The sequence below is a fragment of the Colletes latitarsis genome, chromosome 8, assembly GCF_051014445.1.
Source record: "Colletes latitarsis isolate SP2378_abdomen chromosome 8, iyColLati1, whole genome shotgun sequence".
In the NCBI taxonomy this organism is placed as follows: Eukaryota; Metazoa; Arthropoda; class Insecta; order Hymenoptera; family Colletidae; genus Colletes; species Colletes latitarsis.
The window spans coordinates 33517098-33539605 of NC_135141.1; the positions used below are offsets into that span (position 1 = coordinate 33517098).

Here is a 22508-nt window from a genome sequence, read left to right on the forward strand (position 1 = left end):
ATATTGTTTTTATTGCACAATTTGAACATTTTTTTCTTTGAAATTTACCGATTTCTCTAACAACTTTTTATATATAAAAAAGGATATTGATGAAAATGTACGCGTTTTTTTTATCACACTTATGTTTAATGTATACAAAAATGTAAAGAAATATGATAATATTGAGAAGAAACATACATACAATGATTAAAAATGTGCAGTAGAAGATGAAGGCATTTTAATTACATTACGACAATAATATAAATAATTGTTTGTGACAAAAAAAGAAAAGAATTGCCATAAGAAACATTTTGTAATGAAATGCAAAGAGTACGGCTAATATTTTACATTATGCAAATACTTGATGTAAATAATAATAGTTTTATACAATTTTACATTGTAATAATAGCTATTACAATCAAAATTTATAGTAGAAGTAGTATTCTGACTGTATGTAGTAGACATTTGGCGCTATAATTCATCTACATGCAATTTAAATTCCTATATAAATTCATATAACTTCAAGTTTGTTGTCGGTTCAATAATATTACAAATGTTCTATAATTTTGTTCACAACTTATTTGACTTTGTACAATTATTTTCTTGCCTACGCAATATTTAAATAAAATCTTGTAGTACAATGACATACCTAGACACAAACTAAATGTGAACCATTTATCGGACTGATAAAAATATAATGGCTTTACAGTATATGAAAATAATACACATTTGGTTTGTACGTATGCATGTTTGATTAATGCTACACTCATGATACAATTTTTCCCTACAACTTCCATACTTATTATAATATGTACTACTAATTTTATTCCACTTATGCATTATTTTTTTTTCTGTAAGAAGTAATAATATTAGAATATTCTACTATAATGTTTCACTTCAGAATCACTTGCTTCTGTGGACATAGGTTTTTAATCCTTTGAAACATGCAGATTGCAATTTCCGAAATGTACATCGGCTTTTGTTTATATTGCTATTAAAATAGTTGCATTATATGCTTTCCTTTTTTATAAGAAATCAGTTATAATTCACTTACAAAATTATGTTTCAAGAAATTAATAAGTGCGGACATTAGGCTTTTAATTTCCAATGCTTTCAAGTAAAAAGACATATGTTTCACTTAACAGATATTATTTCCGATTATTTACGAAAGACCAATAAAATAAAGTAGCATATAAAGGAAAGTTCTTTCAATGATAGTCAATTAATTTTGAATTAGAAACAAAAGAAATGTTACACCCATGCATATTTCCATTAGAATAGATTTCGTATTTTATATATTGCATTATTCTGTTTGCCATCAGACACACTTAGGTTCGTACTAATATTGAGCACTCCTGGATGGATATTATGCAATTATTGATTAACTGTATAGTTACTAAAAACCATAACAGTATTTTCGGTGGATGTTTTCCATTGGATGGACTTGTGCATTATATTGGTAAATTTGGAGGCAATTTGCAAAATGTGCCTCCTCTTTAAAAATGGAGCACTGAGCTTCTTAAGTACTACTTAGTTCAGTTTGACGGCAAACAAACACTGGTCAAAAAGGACAATTGTATAATTATTATCGCTTAACGATGATTTCTATGATTCGTGACATCTGGATTCAAATATCTATTATAAATATATTTTTATCAGATCTCAGTAAATAGTTTTTAAATTTCTATTTAATTGTATTCTGTAAAATGTATGTTTTAAACACAGAGAGTACCTTACGTGTAATTGTTTGTCAAAAAAATTATACTATTCAAAAATTCCATGCTTTTTTTATTCAATTGTATCCAGACAAGATTTTTTTAATATTTTAATGTAAATAGAAACAATTTCTTGTAATATGTTGATGACTGTTATTGATATATTTTACATTGTGCGACTTTAAATTTATATGGATATATTCCTACATGTTTCAATGAATATATCCAAATTTTAAGACATTATAATATCTACATTTTCCATTATTTAAATTGTATTTCCATAATATGATCTAACATTCTCGATATAGTAGAAGACATCGTATTTAGTGTTGTACACCATTGATTAAAGTTAAATTGAAAACCCAACTACTTGACATTGAAATATGTAGTATAATCCCTTTATGTATGTATGTGTGTATGTACACATTAATAGTACTTCTATTAAAATTAACAAAATATGTTGTTGAAAAACATTAAAAGCAATGCTTACAGTCATTAAATTATTCGCTTGAGATGAACTGGTTATTGTATGCAAGGTATCTAGTTAACAATTTTGAAGTTTGAATGTTAGTCAAATAGTAAATTATTCACATAATCTTAAAGATAAATATGTATACTGGCAGCTTGAAATGTTATGAATTGTTCCAAATGAAATAATGCTATGACTCTATCTTGTACGAATTATGTAAATATTGAAAGAGAGCAAACTTTTATGTATTTATGTAAATTGCCTTTAGTGTAAATAACAAGAAAATGTATTTGAGGTATCATTACATTAACAAGTTTATTTATACAATTAACTATCTATATACAATATATTGGTATGAATGTTGCATAATTTTTTAAACATAGATTTAAAGAGGCTTTTCAATGGCGTTGATCATTCATACACTAAAATTCTAATTACTCGACTCTGTCTGTAATCTGTATACATAAAAGTTATGAATTTGAAATGACATCCCAGACTTTGCAGATGAGCATCCTATACTTATTATTATATCAACCACAAGAGTATACTAAATTTTCAAAAAAAAAATTAATATTTTTAATAATAGCCACTGATTAATTCAATTAATCAACGACTATTTTAAGAATGGATTCATAAGATGTCTAAGTAGACATAAAAAATGACATCTTGTTACAATGAAAACAATAGTAATGTATCGTAAAAGTACATGATACGTAGTTGTATATTAATTTTAACATTGTTAAACATTTTATTCGAATACTAAAATGTTGCTTGTTGACATAATAAATAAATAATAATTAATTGTCGGCCTTGAACAAATTATCTTTATTTAACTTTTTGATTTCATTTGTTTGTAAATCATCTTTAAAATAATTGCAAATTATAAATCTATAAATGTAAAATTAATATTAGAATTATACATTGCAGAGAAATGATGCAAGTGAATAAATGTTAGGTTGTAAACCATATAAGCATATGATAAATACATGGAGAACAGTTTGGCTGCAACACTGGTAAATTCTAAGGGAAGTTCTGTAGACCAGTATGGAAGCATTTAGAAACTTATTTTGAAATTAATTCAAGGGCTAAATAAGCGATGTAAAGAAAATTCTAGGAATTATGTATAATTATAATCTTAATCTCATATTTGCAGGTTTATAATTGTATACTATTTTGAGAATGATTAGAAAATGTATGAGTCGAATCGTTAAATACAAAATAGCCTATTCAAGATTAACAATTAATAATCATTATATTTTGATATTTACGTATGATCTTTTTTTGTAAATTGATGATGTAAGATGATTTTAATAATGTGCTATGTCAGGCACACATTTATATTCTTTATGAAATTTTCATATATTTATATACATTTTGTGATGTGTTGCAATACCATATTTACTGGTATTGTAAGACATTACCATAATTGAAAAATTAAAAAATGTTTCTTATTCGTTGCAACAGATTGTGTTATTGAATATAATCTTGTTAAAGATTCATTAGAACAACATACAGTTGCAATGTTTTGCATTTGTAGGTTTAGTGTCCTGTTTTTTACTAAAATCGATTTTAGAAGTTTGAATTTAAAATTCTTTTAACAAAGGAAATTTTACTTAATCTATCTCATATGAATAAAAGTCGAATAAATAAATGCAAATTTATAAAATTATGTAGACAAAAAATCATATTAACTCTACTGATTTTTAACCTATGTTTATTCATTTCTATTCGCACCTATTATACATATATACTATATATATATATATATTTACCTGATGTAACAGTGAATTAAATTTAAACAGTTGTTCCGTATGTACTGAACATCACTCTGGTGGTATCTGTGTCCAGAGTAACGTCTTCTGGAGATGCTAAGTCGACTTTTATAGATCCAGAATTATTTCTTCTCCTTGTCATACCACCGCCCCAATTAGATAGAGTCCAATGGTAAGTTTCACCCTCTTTTTCGGTAGTGGCGGTTTCTTGCGTCTCATTGTCTTTATCCAAGCCAGTCTCAATAGAAACTGAAGAATGTGAAGCTACTGAATCGAAGCTGGAATCCGCCGCTCCTCTGTAACGACTAACGTACTCGGTGGACATTTCACCTGGCGATTCTTCAATTGCTCTTAGGATATTCTGACAGAGTTCCGAGTCAAGTGGAATCGGACTTTCGGAGTCGCGATTGTGAATAGTAACAGCTATATGAGCTGGATGCGGAATAGGAAGCGGAATGAGCAACTTTTCCGCACTGTAAGGACGAATTTGTCGTTTCCATGGTTGCCAACGTGCTTCTGTTGTACCAGTTGTTGACGTTGTGCGTTTTTTAATTCTTGTTGACGTTAAAAGTCCTCCAGTATCGCTGCAAGATAAACAACTTTCTTGTTTCTACGTACACAATGCTTCGTTTTTTTAAAAAAAGGTTTAAAACTGGAATGTTAAAAATAACTCGATTAACACAAAAAGTAAAACCGAAGATTATCTTTTACCATCGTTTGTCAGATTTTCTGCTATTACTGGTTTGCTTGGCTCGCGGATTAAAAGCGGAAACTTCCAGATAGGGGCTATAAACTTGTATATTTCCACGTGGTGCATAGACAGCTCCAAGTAAATCTGGCCCATTGATGCCACCAAGTTCAGTACTATGAACCATATCTGTATAACGTGACAAATCGACCCCTGAATGAGGCTCTAGCCTGAACTTTGTGTCTGTATCATCAAGGGGTTGAAGGAAATTTAAACTGAAAATGTCCGCATACATGAGACCTGCTAATCCAGCCCAGTCGCCGACATTTAAACCTTTATTTTCCCAAAAATCCTCTTCGTTTCCTGATAATCTCGCAAACACATGCGTAGGATAGAGACGTTCTAGCATAAGAGCTCCTTGTTGTATGACTACCTACATCATTATTGAAAATTGGTAAATTCAAAATTATAAACAATTTTAGAAAATGATAACATTTCAAACGATAATCACCTTCAAATCGAAGGTAGTAAGTTTTATTTTACTTCTTACGACCATCGCGAGACCAGTTTGTAAATTTTTTCTTCGTCTGTCCAATTTTTCATGTAACATAGCAATTAAATCTTTAGCTTCCTTTTCAAGTGATTTATATGGGTCTTTTGTTTTAGCTAGACTAGCAGCAAATGGACCAAAACAGGCTTCCACGAACTGAGTAAAATCTCTCTGCGGTTGTGTGATCAAACGTTCCGTTTCTTGCTGGAAAGCTAGCAACTCGTCTAACTCTAGTTTCGCCTCAAATGCAGCTAATGCTTGTTCCGGTCTAATCTATGAAAATGAAAATGAAGAAAATGAGGGAATTGGCAGTGTGATTATTATCGATTATCTGTGACACATACTTGATAGTAATAATCAGATGTTAGTCCTGGCCCGGCTATCCTTTTAACTACAAAGCTATCGCTGGCAGGTATACGACCCCTGTTCTTTATTACTAAATGAAACATAGCCGTGTCCCAGACCACTCTAATCCAATAACGTATCACAGCAACTACAAAGTAACGACGACATATTGATGTAAGTTTGAAGAACATGTATTAATTATTAGCCATCATTATTAATACCTGTAAGTATCAAAAAAGAAATGATGGGACACAAAATAAAAGCTACGATTAATGCTGCGATTGGCTGTAGACATCCTTGCACACCGATATTCCAAATTAACGCTTCCATAATGACTAAATATCGATTCCGACCTGGTTCTGGACTGTCTAGATCCATTATAAGCGCCATGAATGCGTGCAATGTTAAAGTAATTAAAGGCATCCTAAAATCGTTTAAGACATTATTAGCGTTTTAAATTAATCGTAAAATGTGTAAGGAATCGCAACACGGTTAACGAACCACAAAGCCGCAGTAAGTGCAATAATGAGAGATCCCAGACTTATGAGTATACACATAACAGGAAAAATAAACAATATTACGAGTGTTCCTAAAAGCCCTTTGACACCATAATTCCAAAGCCTATTTAAATGCCTTGTCATTCCTTTTCCAATAAATCCTACGGCACAACGAGACATAAATTAGTCAACGAATATATTTTTAACGAGTACAGTCGAATTGAATTTACCAGTGTCCGGTTCCGTTTCAAAATGTGTTCGATTTTTGCTAATGTGTCTCCAAAGAGCTATCAATCGAGAACAAAGAGTGGGCATTTGAGATGACTTTCTGGGAAACAGGGTACCGTTTAGTTGACTTAATTCTAGATCAGGAGTAAAAGGTTGCACAAGTAACAAAGCTCGTATGGAGACTGGACTACACCACGGCACTGCTACGCCTAATAAGAACATTGCATTCCATGTCCAACACCATGTCCTAGCTACATAGTTTATCCATCGCCACATAGGCCATCTGTTCAGATATTTTAGAATCAGTCAATATCCTGATAAAGTTAAATTCCGATAGTCTGATTGTCACGAACCTTGTTGTAGTTGTGTGTACGATTTCTCTTTCGACCAAGAAGACTGGTTGACTCGGATCAGCACGAGGTGTTGTAATGGATGTCGGAGTACTACTTAGCACCGTTGGTATAACTTCAGACTGGCCTTGAAAATTACGCCTGACGATCCAATTCTTCGGAAGCCATATTTGAGTTGGCCACTGGAAGCTCCTTGTAGGTGTTTTGACTTTGCGCAGTTCTTTCAATAAAACCGGTTCCCGCTAAAAATACGTCACATATTCCCATACGAAGAAAGTAAATATCCACTATGTATTTCTAGTGGAGCTTCTCGAAAAAAGATTTTTATTTGTTGGGCAGAGAAATCAATCATTTTACATACCTCCTTCATAAAGGTTAAATCACGATTAAGAAAGTAAACCGTCTGTTGTAAATTCTGATGAGTACACAGTGTGAGTGCTTCTTCGTGTGCACTCCACTCGCACTCTTCTATGAACTTGTCTTCAACTTCTCTCATCCTGTCACGCATCCAGGGCTCTATTCGCGAGAGAACTGGGTGTTCCACTTCGATATGACGTCTTAGCGATTCCTTAGTTTGCAACAGTTTACGTTGAACAGTTTCTACGGCTCGGTGCATCAACACAACCGATTGTGCTTGTTGAACCAGAAGTTGAGCGATTCCGTTTCCAAGGTCAAGCATATCCGGATGCGACAAAATGTTGGAAAAGACCCTTTGTAAATATTCTCGCGTAACAGCTTCGTTAACTTCCTAAAGGCGACGTTTAATCGTAATTAAAGAAAATATTTACTTTCTCTAGTATTTGTGTTTATTAAATAAACATAATAAATGAATTATCGTTTGTTTAATGAATTTACAATCGTCTATTAAGAACAACAGAAGATTATTTGAAAATTTAGTAACGAAATAATAAAGTATAGTAAAATTTAAGCCGATCGCTAAAACTAATTAGTTAACTTGATTAATTTTCAATATTCCGAGTTCGGTATTAGTTTCAATGTTCAGTGATTTATACCTTTTCAATCTGTTCATCTGGCTTTTTACGCGCTCTCAATTCTGATATCAGTCTTTCTCTGAAATGAAGAAACCAGCCTCGCGTCTCTCTCTCCAAAATAGCAACTAGAATCGGTAAAGCTTTTCTGATTATGTCTCTGCTAAATAATCTAAGATCAATCACTGCTCCACCAGGCGTTCCAAATACAAAAGGAACCGGAATAGGCAATAGTTGCGACAATTCTCTTTCCACTTGGAATTTCTCCATAGTTGCTCGTCGAAGTTGTTTTCGAACGAAACCACACAGAAGTTCTAGGGAATCTTCGTATTCCGGCTACACTCGTAACAACATAAGAATACATCGAGTTATTTTTAATTTTTAATTTTTTTATTTAGAAAAATAGCGTTATTATATTGGCTTAGCCTGAATGCTTTCGTGGTTTTTTATGCACCTAAATACACGTTATACGTCGTTATGTTCGTCGTGACTCGCGTTCTTTTAATTTAAAATGGTCACTAGTTGGTAAAAACTTTTAGGATGATCCAATACAATTAAAAAGTGAACTCACCCTACACACCAATTCAGCGACCAAATACCGACAACGTTCTTCCCTGATTTTAGCATCTAGATTGTGTGCTTGAAGAGATGGTATTCCAATTATTATGTCTAAGCACAAATGTTCGTATTGTATTAGATTATAGCGTTCGAAGAGTAAATACAAGTTTAAGGAAACGATAATTTCTTACCAAGCAGCCGTAATAAGCCTGTTAACAATGATTTCAGAGACTGTGAAATACTGAAGCAATGGGACACTAGTCTAGCTTTTGCTGTAACTACAAGGAATCTGGTCGCCAAAGCAAGATCTCGAAGCAATGCGTCTCGTCTTCTGTCCCTTCCACGTTGAAGAAGACCGCTTAATCTCCATCGATGGGTTTGACCAGCGAAATTTATTGAATCGACTTCGAATTCCCTGAAAAATGAATCGCCTATGAAGGCAATCGACACGAAGGACGAAAACGTGACGAGAATCTAGATACAGAATCTTTTCTACATCGTAAATGAAACATTAACATACACGTGTTATGAACAAAAGTTTCTTGGAAAATATGTTGTAATGTTGTTTCAATGAAATCCCCGAAACTTTTGTACAACCGCAGTTCCTCCGATTATGCGAAACATTAATCTATTACGTTGTTTATCCTCTTTGGTAGAACTAAAGCCAATAAAATTTGTTGCTACGGTACAAGCACATTCTAACACTAGCAACAAAGAGTAACCTACACCATACATATATGTATATTGTGCTGTAACAACTAAGATCTCACAAATTATTATGTACATCCGCGTCATGCCACAGTCGCTTAACACGTTCACGCCGACAATGAACGTTTTAGTTTTTATGTTAGAGGTACATACACCCTGTTATTCTAGGTATGCGGCAATCAGCCTTGTACGCGTGACCGATACGCATCGACGCGAACATGTTAAAAGCTATTTGTTAACAGCTGTACCGATCCTAAGAACCCAAACCTTTGCATGAATTGTGCACGATTTGTGTCGATTGTGTGTTGACAATGCCTTATTTTGAACATTCGAATTTTATCTATGTGAATAAAAGTGAATTTTAAACAGGGGATGAGAATCATGCTGTCTCTAGTTCTGTGTGGCATTTACAAATTGTTTGGGGGATATATCGTCCATTGATTAGTCACGAGAATGAGTGATTTCAATCTCTAAGCCACTGTACAAAATATTGATCGTCATTCAGTCAATGTTGCTTTGAATATTGCGTGACGCTGGTGTATGACATACCCGCATCTTCGAATGCTCTCCAATTGAGTGGCATTCAGCTTCTTCGGTTTTCCGTACTTCTCCTTCTGAAAGCTTTACAAAAATTGTTAAAATATATCAGACACAAAAGATCAGTTTCTTCGAAACGAGACACCGATTAGGGGTTTAATTTTCTTCGCTATCCTTATTTCGTTTCGTTTGTGTGCAATTTTTTTTTTCTTTTTTTAAACTTCTTTGGCTTTTATACACACGGATGAATTACTTTTAATTAAGCGTGTGTTTAATCATCTACCTTGATATTCATTGCCTCCCTTTTATACATATAGGATGAGTCGTAATTCACGGTACAAATTGGCTTAGGTAGATTCCATTTTTGATTATCATTTATTTATTATTAAATATACAATTTTTTATTTTCGTCTTATTTCGAGTCATAGAATCTACCTGACTCAATTTATACTATTAATTACGACGATTCTGTATAGCATCGGATGAAAACTAAAGCCAATGAGTTTGCTCCTAAAATTCTATGCAAAACGATATACATATTTTTTAACGTCGTATCGATGAAAAAGATATTACAAACTGTTCTAACACGAATATGTTTCGTATACCCTAAAAAGAGACTATGCAATGTGAGAGCTTCATACAAGCCTAGTCAACAGATATCTGTGAACATTAGTATGGATTGGCGACCTTCTAGACAGGTGAAGTATACCTGTGCACATCAAAATGGCTAACCACTAATTCTAAAGAACATACCGACTACTGTATCGTGTCTCGAAGCATTGTTACGGAAAGAATGGGTGTCATTGATCCATAAGTTGCAACAATAAGTCTAATCATTCTTACAATTACAAAACTTTCTTCGAAACTTGAATAAATTTCACAATATACATACACCGTTTACTTCGCCAAAACTATTCTGAACATTCTCTGCGGTTGATAGTATTAAAATATTAAACGACACCGCTTATGCATTGCACCAATGTACCGTGTTGCAACCGTTGGGTCAACGACGCGATAGGAGCTCAAGATTCTGGTTCTACCGCTATCTACAGATATATGTATGTAGAGGAACGCTACGACATCTCGTTGTACGGTAGGACCTACCCTCGCTTACTGATGCTCTCCAGTTGCTTCTTGGTCAATCTTCTGGGTTCACCCTTGCTGTCCACGGCTACTGAATCCAACTCGTCGAAACTAGGAGCGACGAAGAGGTCCCTCAGGTGGTGTTTCTTTCTAGCGAGCGTGTCCTCTCCTTCCACGCATGTGGAGAGCGACGGCGGAAGGATGATAGGAAACGTTCTCCAGTGGTAGAGAAACTGCTGCGCGACCTCTTTGATGTTGTGCACCAGTGCCTCGACCTCGGCCGGTGCGCCGCGCAGATGCGACGTGTCGAACTCCACCGGCTCCTTCTGCAAGTGTATTTTTAAGTATCATTTAATTAGAAGCGGGCGTTAACTAATTAAGAAAACTACAGAGCTATAGCAAACGTAACTGTATTGCTCGCGAAGGAAGAACGCGAATAGAACAATTGTTTTTCTTGATCTTTTCTTTTATAAAACCAGAATAAAAGAATTTAGAGCACGATGAATCGAAACAGACGTTACAGGTTTGTTTGGTAATTCTAGAGCAAAAATAAGTACACGCGTATCCAAGATAATAAAGCAAAGACGTCTCAACGTTAGGTGAAATTCGTTTACTATAGTCGCTGAAATATGAATAACTTATACATTTGCACCTAAGCTGCGACTACTTGTCCAAATTACACTATTCAAACATTACGAGTATCCAGATACTCGATTTATGTACACGATATTTCGATACCCAAGTATCTCACAAGTATTCCAATAGTACCCTATATTCATCGAGCAACCGATTCATCCAAGTGTTCCAATATTCGGACACAAACAAATTCTACAAGTAGTCCTGGGTCCTGATTTTTTCTCGAGCTTTTTACTATAGCAGGGTAGCGACAACTATTAGACGATATGTACCTCTGGCTGGAGTCCATCTCCGTTCTGTCGGTGATAAGGTTGTTGTGCGTAGGCCTGGTGATTCGGTCCTGTGTTGGCTGAGTTGGCGGAAGCGTTGTTTAAGTTGTGGGGCATCTCGCGCGTGAAAAGCGTGCGTGGCGGCTGGGGTCAGCTGCCCCGTATCCCGACTATCTCCTCATACACCATGCTGCTGGTCGCCACCATTTATCATTCCACGCTCTGCACATTCAATTTGTCGGTTATTCCATGATCCCTCTCACACGCTCTTATGAACCGAAAAATAAGACCCGGGATAGCGATTTATGTAGTCCATGGCGCAAACAGAAATTCATTTCTTTTCTGGACTATCACTATCTATCACTATCTCAACTATCACAAAAGAACAGTATTTTTGTCGCTTGGAAAACAATCAGACGAACAAGCAGAAGAGGCAAACGTGATCGTCTGGCACGTGTGAGAGGTTCGGCTGAATGCAGGCTCCCATTAACCGATTATACCCCATTAAACGATTAACATTCTGAGCATTCCAGTTCTTGCTCGTCCTGGCCGGCATGTGCATCGAATAAGATCTACTTTTACGCGGAATACTCATGTTACACTGACTTCCTTCGTGGAATTTACAATTTCTTTTCTTATCTTCCAATTCGCAGAGGTTTTCTCGCTTTAATTAATCGTCTTGCTAACCAGCCTCGCGTGATCCCTGTTACTTCACCGTCGCTGAACGTATCTTTTTTATTTATGTAGGCTACACGTCGTGGTAAAATCTGTGTCGTACATAATATCGTAGTCGTTAACTTGTCTACTTGGGTTTCGAGAGTTTAGGATCATAAAAGAAATAAGAAAAAGTTTCGAGTTCTCGAATAACGGTTTACATATAATTTAAGGCGATCGCGTTAGGTGACTCGTTCTGTATAACCGAGCGTGTCATGAAATTGATCTCAACATTATTTAAGATAATATTCGATACCACTAGTAAATAAAGAGTCCCCGTTTCTGATTCACCCGGTGTGCAGAGTGTCTTTTGTCTTTGGTGTTCACTTTTTCGGATTCTGGACAATATGGTACGCATCGTGCGGCAACCTCGATAAGTCTCTTTAAACGACAGGAAGTACACCGTGTACAGATTATTTCCAGGTTTGAAATGCGCTTGTCCCACTGGGAAATGTGAGACGATGTTGGTATTCTGCCAGCGTAGAACAATGTCTCCCCTGCACGTAAGGATAGAACTGACGGTCCCTTCTTGGCACGGGAGTATGATACTCTACAATAATCGCAACGTGTAATTACAGTGTGAGCTGTTTATCGCGTACGCGACGTACAGCCGGATTGAATATCAGACACCACTAAACGAGATTGGAACGTGTAGATCGACTGTTGCTCCAATGACATTTGATTCGTTGAGTCTTAATATGCTCTTGATCGAGGATGGGCGAAACGTATAATCTATCAAATAAATTCTTTTATTACACGTGAACCAAACTTTAGATCAAAATATTTCGAAAACGAACGACTCGTAAAAACAAAATTCAAGCAAACCATTTCGATGTATTATTATTTATGAGGAAGAATAAATTTACCGTAAGATAAAATTGTTCGACAGTGCCGATCAGTGTCGAATGGCAAATGCCGAGGCGGGCTTTAGAAGCACAAGCCTGGAATAGCGACGCTGTTTTAAGGTTACGAGAGCTTGCGAGGTTCGAAGTAGGTCAAAAAAGCCAGGCGTGCCGCACTACTCTCGGCAACCTACTTGGAACGCATACGAGCGGAGTCGTAAGTATTCTTTCTCACGAAACTCTCGCGGTCGGCTCTTTTTCGCGCGTTCGTTCATCCACAGGACTTAAATTTCTATTCATTTCGAGGGACAAAGATTCGTCCGAGGAGGTTGAAGGAGTTTCAGCGGTGGCAAGTGGAAGTAGCCTCGAACGACTAGCCAGTGAAAGGGTTAATTGATCCTCGTAAAAATACGGTAACGTCGGTTTGATAACGGGGTCGCGGACGAGGTTAGATTCGAGTGTAAGATCGAGTTGCGTGTCATCGGACGGTAAAAATGTAAATGGAATGAATGGGGCCCGTTCATGGATTTACAACAGAGGTGCGCACAGTTCGCTTCGGGAAAGTTGGAACTGTACTAATTGCTCGAGAACAATTTTCTTTGTAACGCGAGTCGCCGCTGTTGCAAACGTGCCCGGAGAAACCCGCGACACGATTTCTTTTCGCGTTGACATTCGTATTCCGCGCCGCTCTCGTTCTTTCGCGGATAAAACTGAGTATCGGAACAATTGAAAATTCTTAAAACGACGTAGAACGAAGCAATAAAGATGTCCGCGTCTCCACGCGGTCGGGGACTTTGAGCGAGCGATCGAGAGAATTGGATTGCTCCGTCGCGCGAGAATAAGAAATTCTTGTGTCGTCGGGGTCGACGAATCGCTCGAATCGGCTAATCGAAGCAAGAAACGAATCTCATTTTTCTCAGCGCTGAATTCGAACGTCGCGTATAAAGCGGTGCACGTCGGCCTCACAATGGAGCTGGCACGATGCATACCCCGTTTTATGCACCGCGCGAGCATCTAGGTTCTCGCGTGCTTCGTTCTATTCGCTAGCGACTGGCGCACGAGCAACGTGTTTTCCCGTATTGCGCTATCGTTTTTCTAACTTTACGTTCCGCGAGGTTCTCTCCGCTCTTTTCTCTTTACGGAAAACCAAAGGTCTCGAGCCGAATTTATGCTTCCTCGCTTTAGACGATCGTCACGGATGGCCATCCGTAGCGAAAGTGAAAGACGAAGGATACACTATTTACACCTGTTCAAGTTTCAAACAGTCATTAATGATAAACCCAAAGGAAAAAAAAAGAATCGTGACCAACTCTTGTGGCGTACCGATAAGAACTAAAATTCAATCGCGATTGTGATTTGCTGTTCGTGACAATAAATTCTGTTACCGCAAATCAGAGACGAGTTCGCGGACCTAACATTCTTATCGATTCCCACGCCAGAATATATCGCGAGTGGTGTGTGTGTGTCGGGAGTGAAAAAATTATCGGAGAGAATTTTAGCGAAAAGTTTCCTTTTTCTCTCCACTTGCAGAGTTTCTCTTCGCGCGTCACTAGGGTGGAAAGCACTTCAGACACTAACGTACCACAGTCCTCGTACTCCAAGGAGACGCCATCGTTGCGATGATTCTAACAGAAGAGTATTGTAAAGGAATGCGAGAACAAGATTTCACGCTATCGAAAGCGTTCTCGTTAATTTATTCGATTCGGCATAGCTTTACGCTAGATGCACACGAGCGGCGCGTCCGCCATTGCGTTTCTATGTTTTTCCGTCTCTTGCAATCGAAAACAACCAAGTCAGACATAGATACGTCGGTCTTGTCTTTGCAATTTTAATCCTAGTATTACACGTATAGGACGAGTCATCTAAAACGTGACGAGCTTTTTTCTTCTATACTATTGCAAGTATCGACATGGGTTTTCTTATTTGAAATTTTATACTGTAGGATTCCGCGACATTGTAAGCCAGCACTCTCCACTAAAATACGCGTTGTTTACCTTAAAATCCTCCAATCCGTTCAAAAGTTACGATGTTTTAAACACAGGCATAAAATTTCAGTGAAACGTATCAATGGTATGGTCAGACATGAAATTTTCGGTAATGAATTTTTTCCTCGAAACTGCGTAGAATTACGGAGGTATGTCTATTGACCAAAAATAATTTTTCAAAGGTGTGACCGAACACCCTGTTGTACAGGAGTTAATCATTTCAGGTGCAAAAGACATTTCTAAGGGAAAAGTGTATAGAGTCTTCGATTCCACTTTCTCAGAAAGCTACCAATACCTTCTTTCGTGAGCGACGAACACGTACTCTATCTCGTTGGCTCTTTAAAGAAATCTGCATACTATTCACCCAGTGAAAAACGCACGTTCGAAGATTGCATTAAAGGGTGCCTTGAAGAGCATCGTGCAACCCTGTTCGCACGCTTTTTCTAGAATAAGTACTAGAACGTGTTTGAGTGTGCGTGCCTAAACTCGATTCCGTCGTGTCGACTGTTAAATTCACCCCAGGAGGCAATCAGCCGCCGTATTAAACGGAAGCAACAAAGGATTTCCGCTGGGAAATCGATGTTTGTATTGTTTTTCAAGGCTCTAAAAATAGAACATTATTTTCAAGTAATTTAGGTGGATCACCCTGTATAACGTTCTGGTTCACAGACCGTGAACTTGATCTACTCGCGGCGCACCACTACCAGGGAGTTATTAGACTGAGGAAAACTAGCCCTCTTGTCGTTATCAGAGTAAAAAAGGAACAGGTTTGGGTGACCCTCTTGACCCTAGCGTACTATGATTCTTTTTACCGACAGCTGTCTATAGACAGCTCCCTCAAAGATGCAACCCTCACGTTTTGTTATTATCGACTCGTACACTCCACGATAAAAAGATAACACACTATGTAATTTTGTGAATTTTCGTAAATGTCATTGAATAATAATGGTTCTAATGTAACGTACCAATGGTTGGTTGAAACCAGAGAATTTCAGGAAAGAATGTTGCTTTATTATAAAATTGGAAAATGAACCATTTTGCAATTTAAAAAAAGACATTAAATTGTGTTGCTGCTGCGAAGGAAATAATAGTATTTAAAAGCAATATATTACGTTGCTTCGCAAATTTGTGAAAGTTATATTTATAAGGTGTGCTACCATTTTGTCGCGGAGTGTAGTTTTATGTAGCAAAGTTTAGAGTACCAAGGTTAATGCCTATAGTAGGGGTGATGAACTTCCCCGTCGAGAGTCACGAGAGATCCACTATCATCAGCCAACCGATTCTCCCACCACCAGATTTCTCACTAGTTGGATACCCAGCGAGCCTTCGTTCGTCTCTGTAGAGTATAGAACTGCCCCCGATTAGGCATAGTGGGGGCAGTTTTTCTACCCATGCGCAGAATATGAAAGTAGAGGAAGGAGGCACAGTTCGTCACCCCGAATATATGCCAGAGATTTTATTGGTACCAGGGGATTATCAAACTCAAAATAATTAACCTTTTTACTCCAGTCTCCATCATCTTTTATCTTTCCCAGAGACGCGCCCTTACGTTTCATTGACAATGAAAAAACTATCAAAAGTCCGACGACACTTTCTGACAAGTCAAACACACCTGTTAGCGAAGGCTATAAGTTTCTAATGGAATCCCAATGTTCCATTGAAATTCGAGTACCTACACGGGGGCATTCATATTACGAAGGAGTTAAATAGCTTCGAGCGGCAAGCTATGGCTTTATTATCGCGCGGAAAGAGAATCGGTCTACTCGTTGAAAAACAGGACCAGCTCGGTGGAAACGACACTTAAATCCAGTCTGCTCTTTCAATGCATTCAGCGTGTCGTTTACGCTCACGTTACTTTTCTCCTCTTTTTCTATCTGTAGTTTACACGTCGTGCAGCCGATTCTTTCTCCCTCTCGACCATTGCTGTTCTGCTGCTTGTCCACATATAACGTTACGTTACGTTGTTAAGGGCCCATTATCCAATCTACAACGATATACATACAGTGCCGAACAAAATTATTGTCACAGGCTGTGTTTTATAATACATTCGCGCGTGAATTGCGATATTTTTATCAGGATATTAAAAATTGATTTACCTACGAATAGCTAAAAGAGAGCAAGTGCTCATTTGCCCCACCCTGATTAGGACCTTCAAAACAATCATAGCCTGGACTTACGTACTAATAATTGGTTTCAAAATAGTAAGTCGAGACAAAAATAATGCACACATGTATATAGAGATGTGTATATTAATATTGTATTAGATTAAGAGATAGGTTTTTCATTCAAAGCGACTAGGGAATTAATATTTGAACAAACGTTTATCGTGTTGTTAGAAACAACATAAGTCAGGGTGTGACTACTTTTGTTCGGCACTATATGTACACCACTTTCATACAGTCGTCGACGTGCTGACGTTTACGTCCCACGCTCCTCTGCTCTGCAGAGGCATCCGGTGAATCACGCGTATTAATATTACCAACTTATCGTAATTTCCTTATCAACGTTCAATGAGACTATCTTTAGTTTCGAACGAGTCTATTCTTAGTTTTCTTTAAACTAAATCAGAGATATTTCTTGAGATGTAATATAGTATACAGTTGGATATAAACACATTTTTCAACCAATGATCGTGTATATTCCATGTTTCCTAAAAGAACCGATAATATTTGCCGTGCTATGGCTTCTTGGCTAGTGGAGCTATTAGCCCATATTTGTTTCGATACGTAACTGTTACTGGTGAGACATTACCATTCAAAGATTTCATCTTTTCTTTGGCGAAAATTGCGTGGATTTGAAATCTATTGAAATCTGGCCACCAACGGTAGACGCGTAGGATCGTGCCACGTAAAATACTGGGGTGCATTCTGAATTCTTAAAACGCGTGTAGGTAGGTATAGGGTCTAGCGTAACAATGTCACCCTCAGAGCGAGAAAGTGCACCCTCAAATGGCTACTTTTGAATTACGCTAGATTGTACGGGCTCGGAAAATCAGCTGGGGTGACGACTGCAGCTGTAGGGTGTCGAAAATACTTCTCATCTCTCGTCCTAATACTATATCACGTTTCTTGCGGATAGTGTAAAATTACACTAGTATAATCAAGAAATTGGTATTCTTGATTTTCGTCTTATTTTCGCCTCTAGAATCACTCGTTTAATTTTTCCCCAGGAGTGGCCGAACACCCTGTATAACGAATGAACATCGAATATTAGTAAAACGTTTGAATACTCAAGTATTCGAATTATATTCGTCGGATATTAAAGAATCATTATTCGTAATATTTTCCCTAAAAGATCCATAAAAGACCGTTTCTTGGATCAACCGTGAAGTGGTACCATTAATGGTTGCAAAGTTCTGGCTGGCATGCACGGGTTCTCCATCTTTCCAAGTCCGTGTTCTCTCTTTTTCGGGTTTCGCATGGTTCGCTTTGGCTCCCGGGAAAATCGACGACGGCCTCGTTGCGGCCAGAGGAAAAGAAAGGAAGAGGACAATATCGGTTTTCCCACTGAAACAGTTGGAAGCGTCCGCGTTTTACGGTTGTTCGCTTTCACAGAAAAATCTTTCCTTGGGCTGAAATAAAACTGCGAAATGTCCTCGACCAGCCAGGAATGAGAAAAAAAAATAATCCAAAATTTCAATTAGAAATTTGAATAACGACGGTTCTTTCGCAAATAACATTAGTTAACAGATAATTCCTCCCTACTATTTGCGGTGTTACAAACAAAGAGACAAGAGTTACGATTACTGTGATCTCACGGTAATTATCGTCCAATCACGGTACAATCATAATTGTAAATCTTTAAAGCGTAGCAAATGTAATCGGATTACATTTTGCCCAACTTTGAAATTAGATAACGATATAGTAATTTTTTTGATACATCGATATTCCGACTTACTAACAGTATTCCAAACATGTTACGCTCCTCTATTATTCCTATTTGTAGAGAACCAACGGATAGTGTTCGCAATTTTTTTAAATCTAGCTGGCTATAATAATATCGAATGTTTGAAATTTTTCAGCGATCTCGCGAAAGGCCGGTGACCCGCTTTCGTACGTAAATAGACGTTTCTTCGAATTTTCTACCGGCGTTGCAGTCAAACAATTGCGTAACGAAGTGACACGATTTTGGCTACGATGCGTACCCATCCCATGGGTATTATAGTATTACAGTGGTGGCCAAACACCCTGTATACTATAACTTGCACCTGCTTCAAAAGCAGTTTCCATGGCTGTAAGGTCCCCTTGTTAGGACTTAAAAGTAAGGCTTATCATGACTAGTTCTGGACAACAACCAACTTGAGAAAGTGGAAGGATTATTAAATGGTTCGTCGTTTAGATTGTGGCCAGTGTTTCAACATTTCGTCTTTGAATAGTCCATTTATTTTACTATTATCCGGACGTTACGGATAAGCTTTGAAGCTCGAAGAGATCTGAAACGTCGCGGAATCTCCAGGAGGCTGGGAATGAATCGTCTCGAGGACACGTGTCCCGGTCGGCGCACACGTGACGACACAAGTATCCACGAGGATGCAACGACGCAGAGAGCATCGGACAAAAAAGCGGAAAAAAGGGGAGCATTATGACGCGCGAAGGATGTGAAGCAGGATGCATCGAGTGCATAATTGCGCTGGACGGTTGCATGGACAATTAGTCGCGAAATACCTGGACAGTTTAGCTTATTCTCTTCTTTATTTTTCACCCTAACAGAAACTGGCAGACGAACCATTGATAATTTTTTACTTTTAGATAGCCTTCAGCGATCGTTGGTTTGTATACAAAGTGATTCCAGAAACTAGAACAACCTGTAGCTCTTTGTTTTCCACCCAATGAACACAGTGTGTCCAACAATGAATAAAAGTAAAATAACTGAAGTCTATGTTTTACAAATTCTTATATCTTAAAACACTAAGAAAGAAACGTACATTTTGGTTTTATTGAATTTTTCAATTTGTCGAAAAAAATAATATCTAAAATTTATTGTAACTTTTGGTATATTTTTTTTCGATATATGCCGTTTACCGAATGTCTGTGTTTTAAATTTAATTTATGCAAGTTATATTTAGTACTGTAGCACCTTTCAAGTTTTCGAATAATTTTTATTATGGATTATTTAATAATAATCCAGGTAGTTCAGCTAAATGAATAAAAAAATTTTTGGAACAAAACATTTACTAGAAATGGAGTTTAACTTGAAAAAATCTCAGAATTCGTGGTTCCTTGAAAAAACCTTATATTCGTCTTATGAAACGATCTATGCAAGATTTAATCTAGATCAAATATCTAAGTTATTCAGAATTTTCTAACACTAATTATAAAACGTTAAGTCAATTAATTTTGAAGAACGTTATTCTGGAAAAAAATTCATGAGCTCTATTAAACCACTAAAATGAGTCTGTGGAATAAAAAGGTTAAAAAGCACTGACGTAGATGATTAGTGGTTTTCGTCCATACATATTTATCATCGATAAAATTTACGTGAACATACACAGACTTGTGAAATCTAATATTTTTATCAAAAATACCGCTGGAACAATTATTCGTTAAAATTATAGCAGACACTTTGTTGTCTCTGTGTCATCCTACTCGTTCTACCATTCCGTTTTCATGTGATAACGTTGGCACAGCATGAAATCGATTAAACCGTATACTACGCACGTACAAACACACACCTACGTATGTGATGAAACACACGCCACCGTGAAACATAGAAAAGAATCGAGATCTTTTTTCTTAATTTTCACGAAGGACGACAAACGCCGCGGAAGGTTTCAAGACAACGCCCTGTTTTCATAGAGAAGAAAAATTAATAAACTTTAGCTACCGTAAGTAATATAATCACCTTTAATCACTGTCTATATCCTGCTTGTCCTTGATTTCATAATCTCCGAACCCACTAATGCCTGACAAAAAGGAAATGTGCTTTACTATAGATATAATCCTACACACCACCTTTTCGCGCGGTTAATTCAAATTGATTAGTCGGTCGAAAAAAGAAATCTCATGATCAATGCCCATAATTTATTTTATTATCTTCGTTAATTTTCTTTGGTTTATTTTAACAGAAACTCTGCACGTCTTAACATTAGAACCACGCACTTTTAACAGTTAACTTCCTGTTAGACTGAACAAATATCAATAAAAAATTTCAAAGTTCAAAACAATTAAAAATGCGTCGAAGTGAAATGATCGGGAAATTAATTAATTTAAAAACCCTCGTGTAAACGCCATTTATTCAATTGGGTATTTTAAAAGTGTTAAACGCCGGGTAAATAATAGTAAAAAAACGAATAACAGTCGGAACCGTTAAATCGTATCTGAATTAATGATCAAAAGCTGCAGAGAATAATTAAGACGCTGTTGAGTAACGTTTACCGAGTCTAACAAGAAGTGTAACTGTCAAACGAGTTTCGCGCTCGACACTAGAATGCATTAAAAAAATAAAGAAACGCACCATACCGTGGTCCAATTTCCTCTTTCAAGTATATGTACACTCGCATTAATTCCGAAACAATGAGACGTAGATATGACACGAAGAACTTTTAAACTTGGCGTTGATTTATGGGTAATGGTTGATCCGAATTCTTATTTCACCCCACCTTGTGCAAGCAAACGATTGAACGACATTGCAATGGCACTGTGAACGTTTTTCCAACACACACATATCACAACACTCGTTTAGAATAAAATGAATTTTATTCGAATCGTTGTGTAAATAAAGTACGGGCACAACTGGCGCAAAATTGTTTTCGATAATCAATTAAATGAACATTAAATAGCGTAATAAACTTGGGCTATCGAAAGAATTGATTCGATTGTAGAATAACATTTCAATTAAACGTCGTAACACGACAACCGTAGAATGTCGACGATTAGAAACTACTTAAAACTATCGAAACTCGATGCACAACGATCGTGCACGGGTGAATGCGGTAATGAGTATTATGAATCGATGGTCCAGCGACAGACTGGAAACTCGATTAAATTCTCTACAAACAGTTGTCTCACTAATGACAAAGAAATCAAATCGCTGTTCTACCATCTTCCAACAAACATATCGTGGCAAATAATGTATTCTAACCTTGATACCATGCTTCTTCGCACAAAGGGATTTACGAAGAGAGTTACGGGAATTTTGCAAGGATACGCGCCAAATCTTTTCTAGGTCATTCCACAGGGACAGGATATGCACTGTTCTACAGCTGATTTTATTTGTCGCGGCGAGAAAAATTCATAATGCCATGAGACACGATCGAAAACGAAAGACTTGAACGAAATTTTAAACGAAACGTGCGTGTACTTACTGCGACTGGTCACTGATAATTTACCGCGGAATTGCACGCGAACTCGTCACAGTAATCACAGCATTGACACCATGCCAAAACAGCCCCTGCGAACGACTGATTTTTATCGAACTGGCCGCGGCGAAATGCAGCTCGCGCTTCAACATTGCCATCTTCCAGCAAGCCCTGTAACTATTCCATGTCCATCGAACAGCTACGTTGAGATCCCTAATTTTATTCACGCATGCGTAGTATTTTATTAAACCAACTAATTATCATTAACAAAAGAAAAAAACAAAATTAGATGGTAAC

General features: G+C 37.0%; 1 protein-coding gene across 3 annotated transcripts; it reads right to left on the reverse strand.

Moving 5' to 3' along the window:
• Window positions 1-104: 104 nt before the first annotated feature.
• LOC143344351 (uncharacterized) lies at window positions 105-22353 on the reverse strand. 3 transcript variants are annotated; one of them, XM_076770333.1, is made up of 16 exons: window positions 22218-22353; window positions 11377-11595; window positions 10490-10794; window positions 9398-9469; window positions 8332-8555; window positions 8154-8251; window positions 7607-7918; window positions 6955-7341; window positions 6597-6835; window positions 6246-6526; window positions 6020-6176; window positions 5740-5942; window positions 5518-5666; window positions 5135-5446; window positions 4647-5056; window positions 105-4519 (listed from the first exon to the last, which is right to left on the reverse strand). In XM_076770333.1, exons 2-16 carry the CDS (start codon window positions 11488-11490, stop codon window positions 3958-3960), a joined length of 3825 nt encoding a protein of 1274 aa, XP_076626448.1. In that variant the 5' UTR covers window positions 11491-11595; window positions 22218-22353; the 3' UTR covers window positions 105-3957. The 3 variants fall into 3 exon arrangements, with proteins under 3 accessions (XP_076626448.1, XP_076626449.1, XP_076626450.1); XM_076770334.1 differs by lacking the exon at window positions 22218-22353 and adding an exon at window positions 20756-20783; XM_076770335.1 differs by lacking the exon at window positions 9398-9469.
• Between the last annotated feature and the right edge of the window lie 155 nt (window positions 22354-22508).

Bases quoted from the DNA above. Each gene is read 5' to 3' on its own strand.
- LOC143344351 (XM_076770333.1), bottom strand. From the start codon at position 11,490: ATGCCCCACAACTTAAACAACGCTTCCGCCAACTCAGCCAACACAGGA. The intron at 8,556-9,397 runs GTATGTCATACA...TTCATTTTTCAG, and splicing joins GAGAGCATTCGAAGATGCGG to GGAATTCGAAGTCGATTCAA. The intron at 6,177-6,245 runs GTAAATTCAATT...GTTGTGCCGTAG, and splicing joins TGAAACGGAACCGGACACTG to GATTTATTGGAAAAGGAATG.